General features: G+C 42.6%; 1 protein-coding gene across 2 annotated transcripts in view; it reads left to right on the forward strand.

The window, feature by feature from the left end:
* Nucleotides 1–16,058, forward strand: part of NOX4 (NADPH oxidase 4) — a 106,691-nt gene that overhangs the window by 89,202 nt on the left and 1,431 nt on the right. Inside the window, exons 13-16 of one of the 2 annotated variants that reach the window (XM_009881185.1) lie at nucleotides 5,185–5,304; nucleotides 8,795–8,903; nucleotides 9,486–9,554; nucleotides 11,613–11,713. In XM_009881185.1, the coding sequence (XP_009879487.1) occupies nucleotides 5,185–5,304; nucleotides 8,795–8,903; nucleotides 9,486–9,554; nucleotides 11,613–11,713 (399 nt within the window). The remainder of the gene's footprint in view (nucleotides 1–5,184; nucleotides 5,305–8,794; nucleotides 8,904–9,485; nucleotides 9,555–11,612; nucleotides 11,714–16,058) is intronic. The other variant, XM_009881186.1, reaches the window with a different exon arrangement.

Consider the following 16,058-nt stretch of genomic DNA (forward strand, 5'->3'; position numbering starts at 1 on the left):
CTTGGAGTTCTCAGGCTGTATCCATCATGGCAATACTGAGCTGTGGTTTTGGTAGGATAAGTTAAAGAGAAGAATGAGTGTGGGAGGAGGGTTGTTTAGTTGATTTTATTGTAATTTTGGAGAACTTTATCCAAAACCTATTGGAGTCAATGACGTGGGCTTTTCGTCAAGGAAGAGATTCAGCTCCAGCTGAAGACATCCAAAGGTAGGCGTCTGTGTGTAAGCTAGGTGTCAAAGCTCCAATTATCTCAGTGGGTATCCAGGTCTGGATTCAGGTGCCTCGGGCTAGGTGTCTGGTGCCATTTCAGTTCTGCTTGGCCTTCAGCTGCCGTTCCAGAGGGACACCAATCTCTAAGGTCCTGTTGAGCTGAGTCAGTACAGTCAGTAAACAGAATGAGAAATTCATCACATCCTGAATCTCTCGCTAGGCTCCATTAACTGTATCAACTGCATCTCTTCTGACTGGATTGGGGACTTACTCAGCATGCTCACACAAAGATACCGACACCTGGGTCTTGGTAACAAACTGAGTACTGCTCCAAGGGTATAAAATCTCATAGTGCTGGGTGAAACCCTTACTTTGTTGACCTTGGGAAGGGTTTTGCCACAAACTTCATTCAGACTAGGACTTCACTTTCTGTGCTCTGAGCAGTACTTTGTACCCAAGCATTTTATTCAGCTTGCAATTACTGATACTTCTTTAATTAAAATTTCCTACAACCTCTTGAATTAACTCCCCTATCCATCTGTTACTCCACAAATATCCCAGATAATGTCTCACAGTAGCTCTCCAAGAGCCTGGAAAAAAACATAATAGCAGCATTTACAGTTGGGTAGTGAAGTACAGTATAAGCATTAAACTTTTCTAAAGGCACCTACAGCCTGAAGTAAAGCATGACACTGATGTCCAGGTGCGACAGAGGTGTCAGCAGTTGTCTCCACACATCACTATGCGGTTCCTCGTGGAAGATAATAACTTGGGTCTCAAAAGTGGTACAGCTGCCTGTGTCCCTGAGATGGTGTCCCTTGGTTTAGGGACAGCCCCATGTTAGTGCAGTTGAATTGCCCAGCACTGGAACAGACTGTCTTGGTGCTTACTGGAATATTTCAGTACCGCTGTACTGTAGAATGTAAGTGTGCTTTAAATAGAAAATATGTTCACTAGCTATCTGTAAGATGCTTTTTAATAATATGCTCTGCTATTTTTTTTGTGATATATTCTGTTTTGAGGAGCTTTTCTTCTGTTTGTGAGCTAAGAAATTGTGCCAGAATAACTGAGAGCACTCCTAAGACTGGAAATGAATACATCTGAAAAGAACAAATCGTTATTTGAATAAGTTTGCCTGAAGGGGGAATTTCTAAACTTTTAGTAAAATTCCATTCCCTTCCTTCATGTTAATTAAATTAAAGCTGGGGGCATAGCATAGCAGAGCATGCTAGTGTGATATATCTGGGGCACAACTCAAGAAACAAAAAGTCATCTTTACCCCCCTTAGCTCGTCTGTCATTTTGTTGAATGCTGTGAGGTTTCATTTGCAATAATGAACTGCTTTTATGCAAAACTTTTCAGTACTACCAAATGAAAGGAGGAACATGTTGACAGGAAGCAAAAGTTGCATAATCTCTGCAAAAGTCCTTGACTGAATCGTGGCTCTGTTCATCACTGCGCTGTTTGATATGGCGTCACGAGGGGTTTTTTTAATCCCACTGACTTGAATAAAAGAAAGATCAATTCCAAACTGACCACCTCCATCAGGGCACGAGAGTCACATTTCTTTTAGTTATATATTATCCCCATAGTAAAATGGGATTAAATAGCGCATGTCTATGACATCCAACAAAATCTTCCAGGGAGGTCATGTTATCCTTGGAATCAGTCTTTTCAGGCAGTCTTGTAGAATGGGTTAATTCAGTAGCAATATTTCTCCAGCTTTTCCCCCATTTCTCACACTTGGAAGCGGTGACTTCTGGCTGTTCTGTGCTGGGCCACATGCAGGCACAGCAGGAGGCTCTTGGCTCCTCTGACTGCATTTGCTGTCCAAACAACTGCTCCTTACTCCCTCAGAGGAAGACACAGTGCGCAGATAGAAATATTTTGCAGGCCAGATGGGGCTAATGGGCCACAAACCGGAGCAATCTAACCAAAATGCATATTTAATTGAAGGTTGCTGCTTGAGTTTCTGGCATGTAATTATGCACCATGCTTGACTGGTTTGCAGTGACCAGATCTAGTTTTGCATGTTTCAACTCCTGATCATGTCAGCGGTATTCAGCGGCACTCAGACTTCCCAGGAATTGCTTCGTTCCTTCTGAGATCAGACATACATACATACTTCAGATGTCCTCAATTCGGCTTAAGTGCAATTCTGCGAAGTGGCACCCCTACAGTATATGACTACTATCACATCTACTGTGGTAAATTCTGGAAAAATCTCCTTTGCCGGTTTGCTTTTGTTTTGCGTGCTTGTTTTCCCCCAGAATGTTGGCTTTAAGTCTGTGGATTCAAATGAACGTTATTCTGCTTGTGCAAAATGCAAGGAATGTCCCTCAGGCCTGTGCTTATGCCCTTCATACATTTAGGAGCAGTTCTCCAGGTTTCACCAGCTAGGGGGGATCTGATTAGGGTAGCAGATGTATACGAGGTATGCCAGGAATGACAGTGGACTTCAGTTGCTGGTCTTCATTATCCAGGTTTTGCTGTTTTTTTTTTTCTTTTTGCCTTATGCTGATATCCCCAAATTAGGTCTCTGTTGAGATATATATCTGAGACCCATAACATTTGTGGACTTCTCTTTCTTCTCTGGTCCCCCGGACCAGATTCATTTCAGAGCAATGGCCGGCTTCTCCACATTTCCCCTGTTGCTTATTCAAATAAGAGATGCTCCTTTAACTCCTCAGTCAAATGACAGTGCAACATTTAGGAGATCTCTTAAAGTAGCTGCTGCTGCACTCTGCACCAGCAGTGGTGTCATTCCATTAGTGGAAAATAAACCCTTGTTAAGCAAATGGTGTATAAAGAGTTATGTAACAGGAAATATTTAATGAGGAGATACTTAAAGTTCTGTTTATATTGTATGCACATGTCCAGTTAAGTTTTTCTTGACCCCATTGTGCAAAAGAATTTATCTGTCCTAAGTAAGGAGTGGATTTGTTTTTGAATTTGGAATCTCATCATGCTGGTACTAACATTCCTGACATGGAAAAGCTTTGAGGTTCTCCAAGAGAATATCTGTAGAACACTGTAGTGGCTGCAGAATACAAAGACAGAAATAAGATTAAGCATATTTGGGTTGCAGATTGATTAGTTATGAATATCAGTGAGGAATATTTCGGTTATTTAAATGCCAGCAATTCCAATGCTTTCTGATGGTGGCTGTGGCTGGCCCAGTGTCTTCTCCCTTTCTTTCCAGGGAGGACACCAAGAACCAAGAAATTAATTTATAAGACAGGGTATAGTTAAGGATCAGCCTGTTTTCCTCCAGATCCATCAGAAAGTAGGTATTTATCTGTGTTTAGATAAGACACTGTAGAAGAAGGAGCCTAACATATGAGGCATCAAGATGTCAGCAATAGCAGAGGTCTGGAAGAAATTTCCTAGAAAGAACCATATTGGCCAAAGACACCCAGACAAGATGTTGTCCTGACAAGACAAGATGCCAAGGGTCAGACCACAGAGGTAAAAGAAATGAGATCAGACTGAGATCTTAAGTTATGGCTGAGATCTAGCCCTCAAAAGGAAAGAATCAGATGAGGGTTGGAAGACTTTGTCTGGGAAAAGAGATGTCTCCTCTGCCTTTAATTCTCTGGCTGATGGTATAAAGGAGAAGCTGATGCCCTTTTATTAGACAAATAGTGTGCCTGGCTTAGTCGCAGAATAGTACCAGTATATGTGTGTGTCTGTGTATAAAAATATATATTGGAACTTTTGTGTGGACTGAGGCCAAAGGTTAATGTCAGTCAGCCTAGCTGTGAGCAAATACCTAGTCACTGAGCTGCTGAACACAGTGCTGGTCCCACCACACTTTGCTGTATTCACTGGTTACCTAAAATGGGGTGATCCAGTGAGCCACTCATGCACAGGATGGGCCTTGACTAAATATACTGCTCAAGTTCTCTTCATAATAGTTTCTGAAGGTGAATCAATTACTGAAGTAAGATATGCAATTGGTATTCCATAAGTAGAATAGGGGGTATAGAATCATAGAATGGTTTAAGTTGGAAAGGACCTTAAAGATAATCTAGTTCCAACTCCCCCGCCATGGGCAGGGACACCTCCCACTAGACCAGGTTGCTCAAAGCCCCATCCAGCCTGGCCTTGAACACCTCCAGGGATGGGGCCTTTGTGTGGACCTTATTAGAGATATTACAGGCAATAAATTTTGAGCTATCTATGGATGACCTTCGTCAGACTTTCAGCAACATGGGAAAGATTAGGAGGTCAAACTTCTGAAGATGCCTAAAAGCCTGTTTTTAAATTATAGTCAAATGACTTTCCAGCAGCTTCTGAAATGTTAAAAAAGGGTTGGAAATGGGACTCAGTCTCCAAAATGGTAAACAAAACTGTTGTGAGAATAAGAGGCATGATGTGAGAATAAGAGGCATGAGTGGTCTTTCCCCCTCTTCAGATAACCCGTGTGATTGGGATAGATCACGTTCCCAAGGGTCTGGATGTAAAATGAAGGAGTAGACAGATGCTAATTTGTTCACTGCGGGATGGCTATGTATTACCTCCTCTTTATTCCCTGGAAGCCCATTAAAAACATTATGAGAAGATTTTTGTCCCCCTTTGTCCATCTCAGCTGGTTCTTATGTTCAAGAGGTGAACCTCCTAGGCAGGGCTAGCCAAGGTCTCTTCCTGCTTATGACCCACCAAGTTGTTATTGTTTTCAGTGCAGCACTTTCTTTGCCTTCTAGTCACCTCCACCTCTGTGTTTAAAAAATGGCTTCTCTAATCATGGAATGTGCCAATAGATTTCATAGAACAGGTTTTCATACCATTTGTATGTTGGTTTCTCTCCACCAAAAGCTTTCCAGGAAAAAGGTTTTCATATTCTGCATCCCAAGATTAATAAAAAAAATGAAACAACTTCTTTGTAGCATGTTGATTCCAGCCCCTGTTTCCTTTCCTCTCTTCTCTGATTTTAGCAGCTTTCTCTAAAAGAGTTATTTTTGCTTTTTCTGCAGACTGTATGTGGATGGACCTTTTGGAAGTCCCTTTGAGGAATCTCTGAACTATGAGGTCAGCCTTTGTGTGGCAGGAGGTATTGGAGTTACACCATTTGCATCAGTACTCAACACACTGCTGTAAGTGAGCTGAAGCCCTTTAAAGCCATTTCCCTGCAATTTACCATAGAAGTGCACTTCAGAAAGACTTTCGGAGTATTTAAAAACTTCCATTAGCATAATGTAAATGCATGATTCCTTGGTGAGAGATAGAGGACTGGGATGTCCAGAAGAAGAACAAAAGTCATCTCATACAGGCTTTATAACCCAAAGACTAGTGGCAGAGCTGTGCCAGTAATGCACCTGAGCTGGGACAGTGTCACCTAACCTTTATATCCTGCCACCAGCCTGGACTGTGAGTAATGCCGTCACAGCCCTCCAGCTAGAATTGTTCCCTTAGTCCCAGCTTAGATGGAGCTATGGACTACGGTAGTGAGTTTCTGAGAGTCAGGAAGTTGTGAGTGTTTCTGTTGGAAATGCAGGACCAGTTCTCCTGGTCTGTTTGACTTCTGGAAATGTGTACGCTTAAGGTTTTAAAGGAAAGAGATCAACTTGGATTCAGATAGTATTTGGGATGTTTAACTCCATGTGAAAAATTTAAATTTTAGGTGTGCCTTTTTCTTTGCTTTTTTTTTCCTCATTTCTCCTTTTTTTTTTTTTTGCTTTTTTTCTTTTTTTTTGATTTTAAATTAAAGCCTTTGATGTTCTATTCAGAGCAAACCTTTCACCTCTTGTTTCTTTGTCACATTGGCAACGTGGTTCCCACCAGATCTTACGCTGTGTGACATAGGCCTGCTTTTATGATTGCTATTGATTTTTTAATATTTTTTTTTTCTAGATTATTCGTTAGGAGCTCCAATCACAGGTTAAGCACTCCTGTTTCATAGGCACTGTATAAACAGCCAACCAAAGCAGCAAACCTTCCCTGAAGTGAAAGGCTGGCTGGCTTTGGGAGAGTTTTACAATGCACAACTGAAGCATTTGTTTTAAGAGAAACATGCCAACAGCCAGCTTTAACTCCAAAGTGAAGTTAAAGCCTAGAATTTAGATGCTGCGCACGTTTTTCTGTCCTTGACCTGGGCCAGACCTGACAGTGCTGAGCGCTTCTGAAAATTATCAGCCCCACCTGTCTCATAGTGCTGCAGCCCTCAAAGACAGCCCTGGGCTCCCTCATTTTCTTTTCTGAGAGGGTATTGATCATCCTCTCAAAAAGAGGGTGCATTTTTGCTGAAAGCTTGGGGCCCAGGTGGGCAAGGTGACCATTTTCCTCGTGATGGATTATCCTTGACAGTGCTTAGCAAAAATGTCACAGGTAATAATGATGGGCCAACAGCAGGTAATGAGATGTTTGCCTCTGCCAGTGTGTTATCAGAGGCTGTAGGAACTTGCACAGATGCTGGCATAGAAGTTTAGTGTCCAAAAGCTTTTGCACTGTCCATTAGTCTGGATAAAGCCATAAATGGACTTCCAAGCAGCCAATCCCATAACCTGCCTTTGTAGCCAAGCTTCCCCTTGTGCACGGTAACTTTATGCGGGGGAATCATTTGGTGATTCTGGGAGAAAGGAACAGCCTAAGTCTGCTTTCCTTCCCAGTATTTAAACATCAACAAAGCCCTTGTTTAGTGGGTGACCGGCCTGTTGTCCTTGCCCTGGCTTAGAAGCAGAAATTGGCGGGTGTGAACACGCAAACCGCCTTACGACACCAGTGCTGCCGAGCAGCGGCGCCAGTCCTGTTGGGTCAAGGACACGCAGGTCTGGGGGACATCAGAAGCCTCTCGATGTAGTCATTTGTTTCCTCCTCTGTTGTGCTCCTGTTGTACGTACACGATTTAATTCCTGCTCCTGCCCTTCCCGCCACTTAAGTGTTGAACCCTGCGCCCTATTTTTAAGAAAATATAACTTACCTTAAGGTAAGCTGGTGGCTTTCATGCAGAACGGTCTGTAGATAATGGCTGTTATTATGGGCAGTGGTAACATAGAAACACACAAGAAGGGTTATATACACATGGATTTGGTTGTAATGGGGGATTGCACCTCTGTTGCATAGTCTGTCCTGCTGGAGGCAGACCCGAGCATGTGCATCTGAGGTGCTATTTTAAATCTGTGCCTCACGTGTTTCACCAACTCTTTCAGTTCAGCCTCTTTGTCCAGCTGCAATGTTTCATCACGGAGAGTGGTGTTTTGTTACTGAGCTACAGCAGTTCAGTACAAAATGCCTTGCGTTTTTCTCTTCTTTTATCCTTTTTTTTTTTTTTTTATGGTGAAAGGCACTTATTTCCCTTGCTACTGCTTATAATCTGACCAGATTGCGACCCTTCCGAAGGGCTTGTCTTATTATAGGCAGTCAGAAAAAGTCAGAAAATCCTGCTCTGAAGGTCAACAGTTTACAAATAAAAAACTTGAAATCAGGACTTGAAAGGCATTATACTCTGCAGTCGTAAAGTGCTTTTTTTATCTCTGTGGGGAGTTTACATGAAAGGTGAGTTCTCAGCTCCTACCTGCTGCTGAGAACGTCTCCATCCTTGCTCCTTGGGCTTACAGCAGAGGTTAGGGGTGTTGGGAGGTAAGAGAGTGGTTGGAGTCATCACTTAGGTAGATCTGTTAATACAATACCCTTGGTGGATATGCCGGCAACCCCAGAGTTTGAAATAGTGCACAATGGATATGGTAAGATGTATCATGAAACTTCTTGACTGGGGTTGGTTCCTGGGACTTGTGTTTGATGTTGATAGGCTGTGGGCTTCTCTGTCTGAAAATTATTTTAGGAGGAAAAGGAGGAAACAATCTGCACACTGGCTATTTCAGTGATCAGAACAGAAAACAGGCTTGGCTAACTAAGAAGATATTTCATGGATATTTGTGCTTTGAACTCATTAATCATCAAGATTTTTTTCACTTCTGTTTTCTTTCCCAGTTTGTTCCAGTCCTTCCTTTGTGCTATATTTGTGTTTTACTTGCATTAGAAATCTGACACGAGAGTCCTGTTCTTCTAAATGCAGCGTCAGAATCTGCCCATGACTGCACTTTCCCCACTGACATTTTGTGAGGACTGCAATATGTCAGGCAGTTCCCTAACACAATGGAGCTCTGATTTGATTGGGTCTTTGTGATTTTGCTAGAGTATTAATTATAATCAACCAGAGCCTTTCACATATAAAGGCAGAACTGAGCCCTGACATTATTGCATTTGTCAATATTTTTCTCTTATGGGTCGCTGTATAAACCTAATAATGATTTGACATAGTACACTTGAACTTAGAATGTCTGCTTTGCTTTGAAATAAAAGTTTGATGATGATGCATGAATCCATATTTGCTGCCCAAATCATCTGTATAGCTGACAACTTCCTAATGCGGAAACAGTATCTGTGAAGGGTGTTAGCTCTGCTGGAGATTTAATATTCTCAGGATCATCATAATAGGCTGCACTGGTCATTTCAGTGTCTGATGTGTCACAGGATGAAAAACAACTTCGCAGTTAGCTTCTAATGGAAATTCATGCTTCCACTAATGAAACTAATGTTTCCTTTTTCAATGATAATTTTTAATTACCCAAACATTTTATTTTCAAGTGACGGCTGGAAATGCTACAAGCTCAGAAGACTCTACTTCATTTGGGTGTGCAGGGACATTGAGTCTTTCCGCTGGTTTGCTGATCTGCTCTGTACGTTGCGGAACAAGGTAATGGGGGCTGCTTGGAGGGATACGGCAGCGTCGTAAATGAGGAGTATGTCCCCACCACACAAGTGGCATGCTGTAGAGAAACGCAGCCTTGCTCAAAACAAGTGAGCTTCAGCAGTACTTCTGCTTGGGCTACCTGACCCAGGCTCCATTTATTCTTGGAGCTGCACAAAACAGTTCGAGTATCTGTCACCAGTATTTCATTGCACGGTGTTGCCACGTACCAGTAGTCTCGACACTTATCTGTGAAATTTAGGAGGTGGAAGAGGAACGTGCAGGTTGGGGAGGTTGAGTGGCCCTTAGCCCTTTGGCTGGTAGACAGATTGAGAAGGGAGGAGGATTTACAGTTTCAGGGAGATTTTAAGAGCAGTGTAGCTTCTTAAAATAATACTTTGCACACAGCATGATGTGCAACATTCTGGAGTGCACGAAGGGGTGCTATGCAGGCGTATCTTCTTCATTAAAGAGCTTTCTTCCCCGATGCTGAAACCCAAGACTCTCAGGACAGAAGGCACAAGAGACTTTACGTTTACCTTAAAAGAAGGGATATTTGCTCACCAGCCATTTCTGTCATCCTCCCAGCTTTGGCAGGAGAATCGACCAGACTATATAAACATCCAGCTGTACCTCAGTCAAACAGATGGAATACAGGTATGTGGCTAAATGCTGTTTGTAAACCGAACTAGACCTTGGGGTAGTAGACAATGCAAACTGTCAGTCAAAGGCAAAAGGGAATTATTGCAGATGGTAAAAACAGGAAATGAGGCCATAAACTCAAGTGACTGATTCATTACTAGGGCAAGAGAGCAAGTCCATCCCCACAGCATTAAGAGAATCTAGTCTAGAAGCCTTAACTTGATTAGCTGTGGGCAAAAATCCATATCTTCCTTTTCTAGGAAAGAGGTCCTTCCAGGCCAGGCCACGGACCAGACAGTTGGCCGTGTTTGATGGGAAATCTGCATCATTTCTGGGCTAAGAATCAAAACAGAATAGTTCTAGGAGCTTGCAAGCTCAAATCTTCTTTTCAAATAAATATTTTGAGAGAAACTTGCTATTTTTAAAATCTTTGAATTTCTTTGCCTCGAATATAGACAAAAGTTACAAATTTCTTGATGTATAAGACTGGAAATTATACCAAAATGTGGGTTGTCATGTATTACCAACCCCAAAGCTGGGCTAATTCCCCAGCTCTTGGCATCTCCTGTAGCTAGTTACTCTTATCATCTTCATTTTACATTATTTAGCACATGAGCTTAGGCCTGATTCTTTACCCTGCTGCATCTGGAAGCTTTCCATTGACTGCAGTGGGTCCAGAACCAAGCCCGACAATTACTACAAAACATGAAATGCAGTGAGAAACCATGCCCAAAGGATTTGGATCTGCCTGGTGTCAGGCGGAGATAGGATAACATTCACGGCTGTAGCAGGGACACTATCCAATAGCCTAAATGATGCGATAGCTGCAATAGTTATGAACAGCACTCTACAGATTTAATGCCTGGATGACATATGTCGATTGGAACAGGGTGCTTGAAAATACCTAATTGATGAACCCGGTATGTAATTGCTAGGTTAAAATTAAAACCCAAAGCAGGACAGCAGTGCAATGACACAGCAAGATTGTAATTACAGCCAATTCAAAGCAAGTTTTCTAATATTGTGTACCAAGCAGCTACTGAATTTATTTAAGTCAACTTTGTTTTCAGTCTTTCTTTAAAGTCACTTTTCTTTTGTGGCTATTGAACAAAACTGGCATGAACCATAATACCGCTCATGGTCTCTCAAGAGGGAGTTAACTCTCCATTGCCATACAGCTTATGCGGTCACTGATGTTAGTCCAAAGTGCTGACTGCTACCAAAATTAGGGCAGTTTCTCTTTGTGCTGCCTTTGCTCAGAAGTAGCATGCCTGTGTGCCAAGAGCCCATCCTTCAGCAAATGCCCCTGCAATATAAAAGGCCAATGGAGGATGAGTTGGCCAAGACTCTGCGTTTGCGTTGGTAGGAGCAATTTCAGGTTGTTCAGCAGTGGAGCGAATGTGGGAGCCTAGATAAGATGTACTTTTCCTCTGCCTTTCTATCGCGTTAGGGCAGAAAAGTAAAGAAAGGGAATGCCCTGCAATGGAAGGCATTTGACCTTATCAAAATGCTGGTGAGTTAGCATTGCTGGAATGGGTTGGGATCCTCCCGGGGAGCAGTTTTGTCTACTTTCTGCTGGTAAGGCAGCTCAAAACAGCTGGCAAACTACTCTCAGGGAGAAATGTAAGATTTCCCTTGTTACTTTTTCAGACCTAGTCATCTTAATAGTTACTTGTACAAAGTTTAAAAGAAAAGACTTCAGACAGAAATATGTTTTTTTGCATCGGCAGTGTTTCTTCCAGCGTAGCATTAAAAGCCAATGAGAGAATGAATAATAGGAGTGTGGTTATTGTTTTATGGCTTAAATAAATTGGTTTAAAAGTAATGGGGAGATTAATGAGCAGCTGCATGAGGAACAATGTATAAAGAACACCAAGGAGAGCCATTGAAAAGGCAGTGAGCAGAGGTATCGGTGCATGAAATGGCTGCAGTTTTAATCACAACTGTCTGATACTTGTGCACAGGTTTTCCACCTCAGCAATGTGGTAAGTCAGCCAATGTCAGAAATGGGAGCCCTGGGTGATATGAGGCAATCTGCAAATCAGGCAGAATGGAATTTTTTGTTTCTTGCAGAAAATAATTGGTGAAAAATATCAAGCTTTAAACTCAAGGCTTTTGATTGGACGACCCCGGTGGAAACTCCTTTTTGATGAAATAGCAAAGTGTAACAGGCGGTAAGTAACAGTCCGCTTGAAGGATGCCACAATTTGAAGGGTGGGGATATTATCTGTTGCCAGCTATGTTTGTATGAAAATATTTTAGGTTTTATCTTAGAGTGTAATGTTTAAGCTACTGATGTTGAAATTAGCTAATATTTTGCTGTGAGAGAGAGCCTGTACAAACGAAACATTTTATTTTTTTTAACCCTCAGAACAGTTCATCTTTCCAGTGCAGCTCGGATTTTCAGTGGCCCAGTAAATAAAAGTAATAGATTTCCATCTCACTGCACAGAGATTGCATATGGTTTTGTCCATGGCAATATCTTTCTTGCAACATATGCTGGTTTTATAAAGTTGCATTTTTTAAAATTGTTGACTTCTCCTATAATTTTCAGGATTTATAGTGCTGGTTTACAAACCGAATAAACAAGGAAGAGTCTGACTGTCCTGTATTGTTTTTATTCAGAGGATATATTGTCTTTAGAGGTTCCTGGCACTTTTTTATTCTTTGTTAAGACCTGGCAATGCCTTTTTACTGTACTAGGCAAACATATTATGTTCTGAAACAAGACAGTTGTAAACCAGAGTAGACATGTAATTAGACTGTGGAATGTCTTTGTCCAGATCCAGCTTTGTTGGTTGAGTATTTTACACCCCACTAGCAGTTTTCTGCCTCAAAAACCAATCTGGTAGAAGGGATTGTGTGAATCTTCCCTAATTCACTTCTGGCAAAGTAAGCAGGGTGGTAGCAACCACCCTCAGTAGGTTTTGATAGTAATATGGGTGCACCAGGTTGAGTTGCTCTCACATTCCCCTGCAGATCTTTCCCTCAATGACTTTTTGTCCTCTGTTTCACTTACAAAATGAACATCTGCCCATGGCTTATTGACTCTTCTCTTCTGAGACTGGATGTAACTAGGGGACACTGAGCCCTGGCTCTTGAGAAATATTGAGCAGCATTATGTATCGCTTGTTGGCAGTATAAGCTGCTGACAATATGTGTCTTGGATTCAGGTCCTACAGGGTGTTGTGGACAGGGTCCCTTGCCAGGATGCCCCAAAGGCTGCTCTGGAGGGTCATCCCTAGTAGGATTCTCACACGATGCAAATGAGTATCACATAGAGAAGGGTTTTGTAGTAAAGAACCATGGGAAAGAAAGGGAAATAGAGAGGTCAGAGAAGCAAGTTGACTCTCTGGCTCGGAGTCCTCTGCAAAGAGGACTGTTGACATTTTATGCTCCATTCCAATGTCTTTTTTTTATTTTATTTAACTGTGTGAATGCAGTTTTAAAGGATGAAAATGGTGTGGTTTGTGCCACTTCCTTGCAAGGCTGTAAGTGCACATAATATAGATGAAGCTATTAGTGGTAGTCATACTTGCTTCTTCCTTTGTTGCTTTCCATCGCATTACTCCTAATTAGACTTCAGGTACCATTTCGTCTGCGTTTCCACATCAGGTCTTTAAATTGTGCCACCAATTCCAAGCCAGGTGTCTTTTAGTACCTAGATAATGTTCTGACTCTTTTGATTGTCCTGCAGCTTGCTAAGATATAGGCTTCCTCACCCTTTGTCACCCCTTTTGCAGCGTTTATGGATATAGGTCTGTATCTATAAACTTAGTTACATAGAATCATAGAATCATAGAATGGTTTAGGTTGGAAAGGACCTTGAAGATCATCGAGTCCCAACCCCCCTGCCGTAGGCAGGGACACCTCCCACTAGACCAGGTTGCCCAAGGCCACGTCCAGTCTGGCCTTGAACACCTCCAGGGGTGGGGCCTCAACAACCTCTCTGGGTAACATAATAGACAGTAGTGCAACCTGTAACTCAGCTATCCCACAGAAACTTGCCTGTTGTAGGTAAATATTCTCCCTGTTTTCCTGGGTGAGATGGGAATGTCTGTTTTTCCCTGTAGACCAATTTCCTGGTCTCCTACTAACTCCATTTCAGTTCTTATTTCTCATTAACTTTCCACCTAAATGACCCTGCTGCAATATGCAGACAAAAAAAACCACCACCAACAACAGAAAAAAAGGCAGGGCAACCAAGTTATTTCCAACATCTGGTGCCAGTGTTCAGGCTTTCGCATGTATTCGCAATCATCCCCTTGGGCTTCTTTATGAGCAGCCAAGATATTTTCCACTTTTTATCTGGTGATTTTAGTAAAAGCTGTGCATAAATAAACACACAGCTGGCAAACCTCTCATCGGTTTAGCCATCCCATTGGTCTGTGGTTTGTGAGTTGTTGCTGTTGTTGCTGTTTGGGTCCCAAACAAGCAAAGTGCATTTGTAAGTGTCTGAGCTTTGCCAGACCTTCAGAGCACAACATGGGACAACCCAGCATCAGGTTCCTAATTCTTTCTTCTGGACTAAGCGGAGCAGACGCGTGCCATCTACTGTTGATATTTTATATGACACCCGCAGTCCCAAGGATGTGCGTTGGGGTAGTTTATATAACAAATTATTGGTCTTGTTTATCGTGCTTTCTTTTTGGGGACAGAGCAGCAACCTTGTTCCTGTTCAGTTGTCTCCTGGATGAAAAGCTCACACCGTGCCTTGGCTGCCACGCTTTCTGAATTTTGCTGAGTTCAAATGGACGTGTGCTTTTTTCCAGATGGAGTCTGACCTAGAAACAGACATGATACATTTCTTGTGCACTGTAAAGGAGAAGTCTCTCTCTAGGAATGAATATGGGATTTAAAACTGGAACATTTCAAGTCCTGACTCTGTCCTCTCTAGGTAGCAAAGTATTTCACCTCTCTCTCACCTCCTGCTGTTCATGAAATGGATGTAAGAATACATGCTGACCCACTCATCCCATAGAAACACTGAGGAGTTACTTCCTTAGTGCTCTGAATGAGTAAAATCCTATATCAATGTTTATAATTATTACAAAGAATGGCCTGTAACACAGTTTCCCCGGTTGTAAATGTGTTAGTGGTATTTAAAAGATTTTCAGACATGATGCCCCAGCAGTACCTAGCTGTCTGTTTTCATTTGAGCAACAAGGTCAGCCATTGTCCCAAACAAGTGGTTAGCAATTAAAGCCTGTCGGCTCGGGGTAGCAGTGTGCTGCTCCGAGTAGTAGCTGCTTCCAAGCCACCTGCCTGCTCGCGTCCCAGCAAGCGGGCAGGAGCCAAGCGAGCAGGCAGGAAAGGGGGGAGTAGTTGGGGGAGGATGTGGGGGGTAAACTGGGGGAGGTAAGTGGTACGTGGCGGGGTGTCCAGAACAGATGCTGATGGTGGGTATCCCGGGAAGGAAGTTTGAGAGCCTCTGGCACACTGCATGAGGTGGTGGCTCTGCTGGGTTTCAGGAGACCTTGTTAGCCACGGGTGTCTTGTGTGACCTTAGGCAAATCATTTAACCTTTCTGTGATTCTGTTTACTAGCCAGAAATTCTGCATACCTTGGAAGGACGTTGCTGGGATGGGAATGCATCAGCAGTATGCGCTGCTTAGGCATGTCTGTGCTTCGGGGCTATATATATGTAAAGAAAGGGAGAGAGACAGACAAACTCTTTACGTTTTATTTATCACTTGTCTGTAGTAATTAGACTAACAAAAAAAACCCAAACAACATTCATTCTCTCAATTAAATGCACAGTAGAAGACAGATTCTTGCTGGCAGCTCCTGCACCCTTTTTCTCTGCTGTGCACAGATTAGACGGTGTTCAGGTTCTGCAAGTGCTGAGGAATCTTACGTGAGAGCAGCGAGCAACAGCGCTCTCCTCATTTCTGCAAACCCAGTCACCACCACAACACCTCTTGCCATCAAAAGCAGTACTGCCAGGACAGGAAAGTTTAATAGATATACATAAGTGTGAGAAAAGTGCCAATTATGAATATTTGCCATGGTTTGATATAACACATGAGGTGATTGAAGGCAATTAAAGTCAGCGTTGTAAGGGACCTGTACACGGGCACCGTTGCTGTTATCGGCGTAACATTGTGATGCTTTTTGATGTTTGATGCCTCAGTCGTGCTGTGCCAGCGTTGCTCTGCACTGGTACAGCGTGCACTGCCGTGCTATTCCAGTGGCTGCCTGACACGTGGCACACATACTTGACAGTAGACATCAAAGATTTCTTATATGTGTTAGTTCCCTTCTCCTACCAGGCACATACACAGGCAGCTTTAAACAGTGCGTTTGATCATCCTGCATGTGCTAAGATATTCTATATTAAATAGTTACTGGATAAAATACTGAAGTAGTCCTGGAGGCAGGGACCAGAATCCAAGTCTCCAGCCTCTTGGTGAATGCTGTAGATCACAACAGTTAGAGCCATGTCCCCTCTTGCATGCTCTCTCTCTATCCCAGTAAATCTTTAATCTTCATCCGTAACGGCACAGTTTCAGCAGGAAG

Source organism: Charadrius vociferus, unplaced genomic scaffold (genome assembly GCF_000708025.1).
Source record: "Charadrius vociferus isolate BGI_N301 unplaced genomic scaffold, ASM70802v2 scaffold1, whole genome shotgun sequence".
In the NCBI taxonomy this organism is placed as follows: domain Eukaryota; kingdom Metazoa; phylum Chordata; class Aves; order Charadriiformes; family Charadriidae; genus Charadrius; species Charadrius vociferus.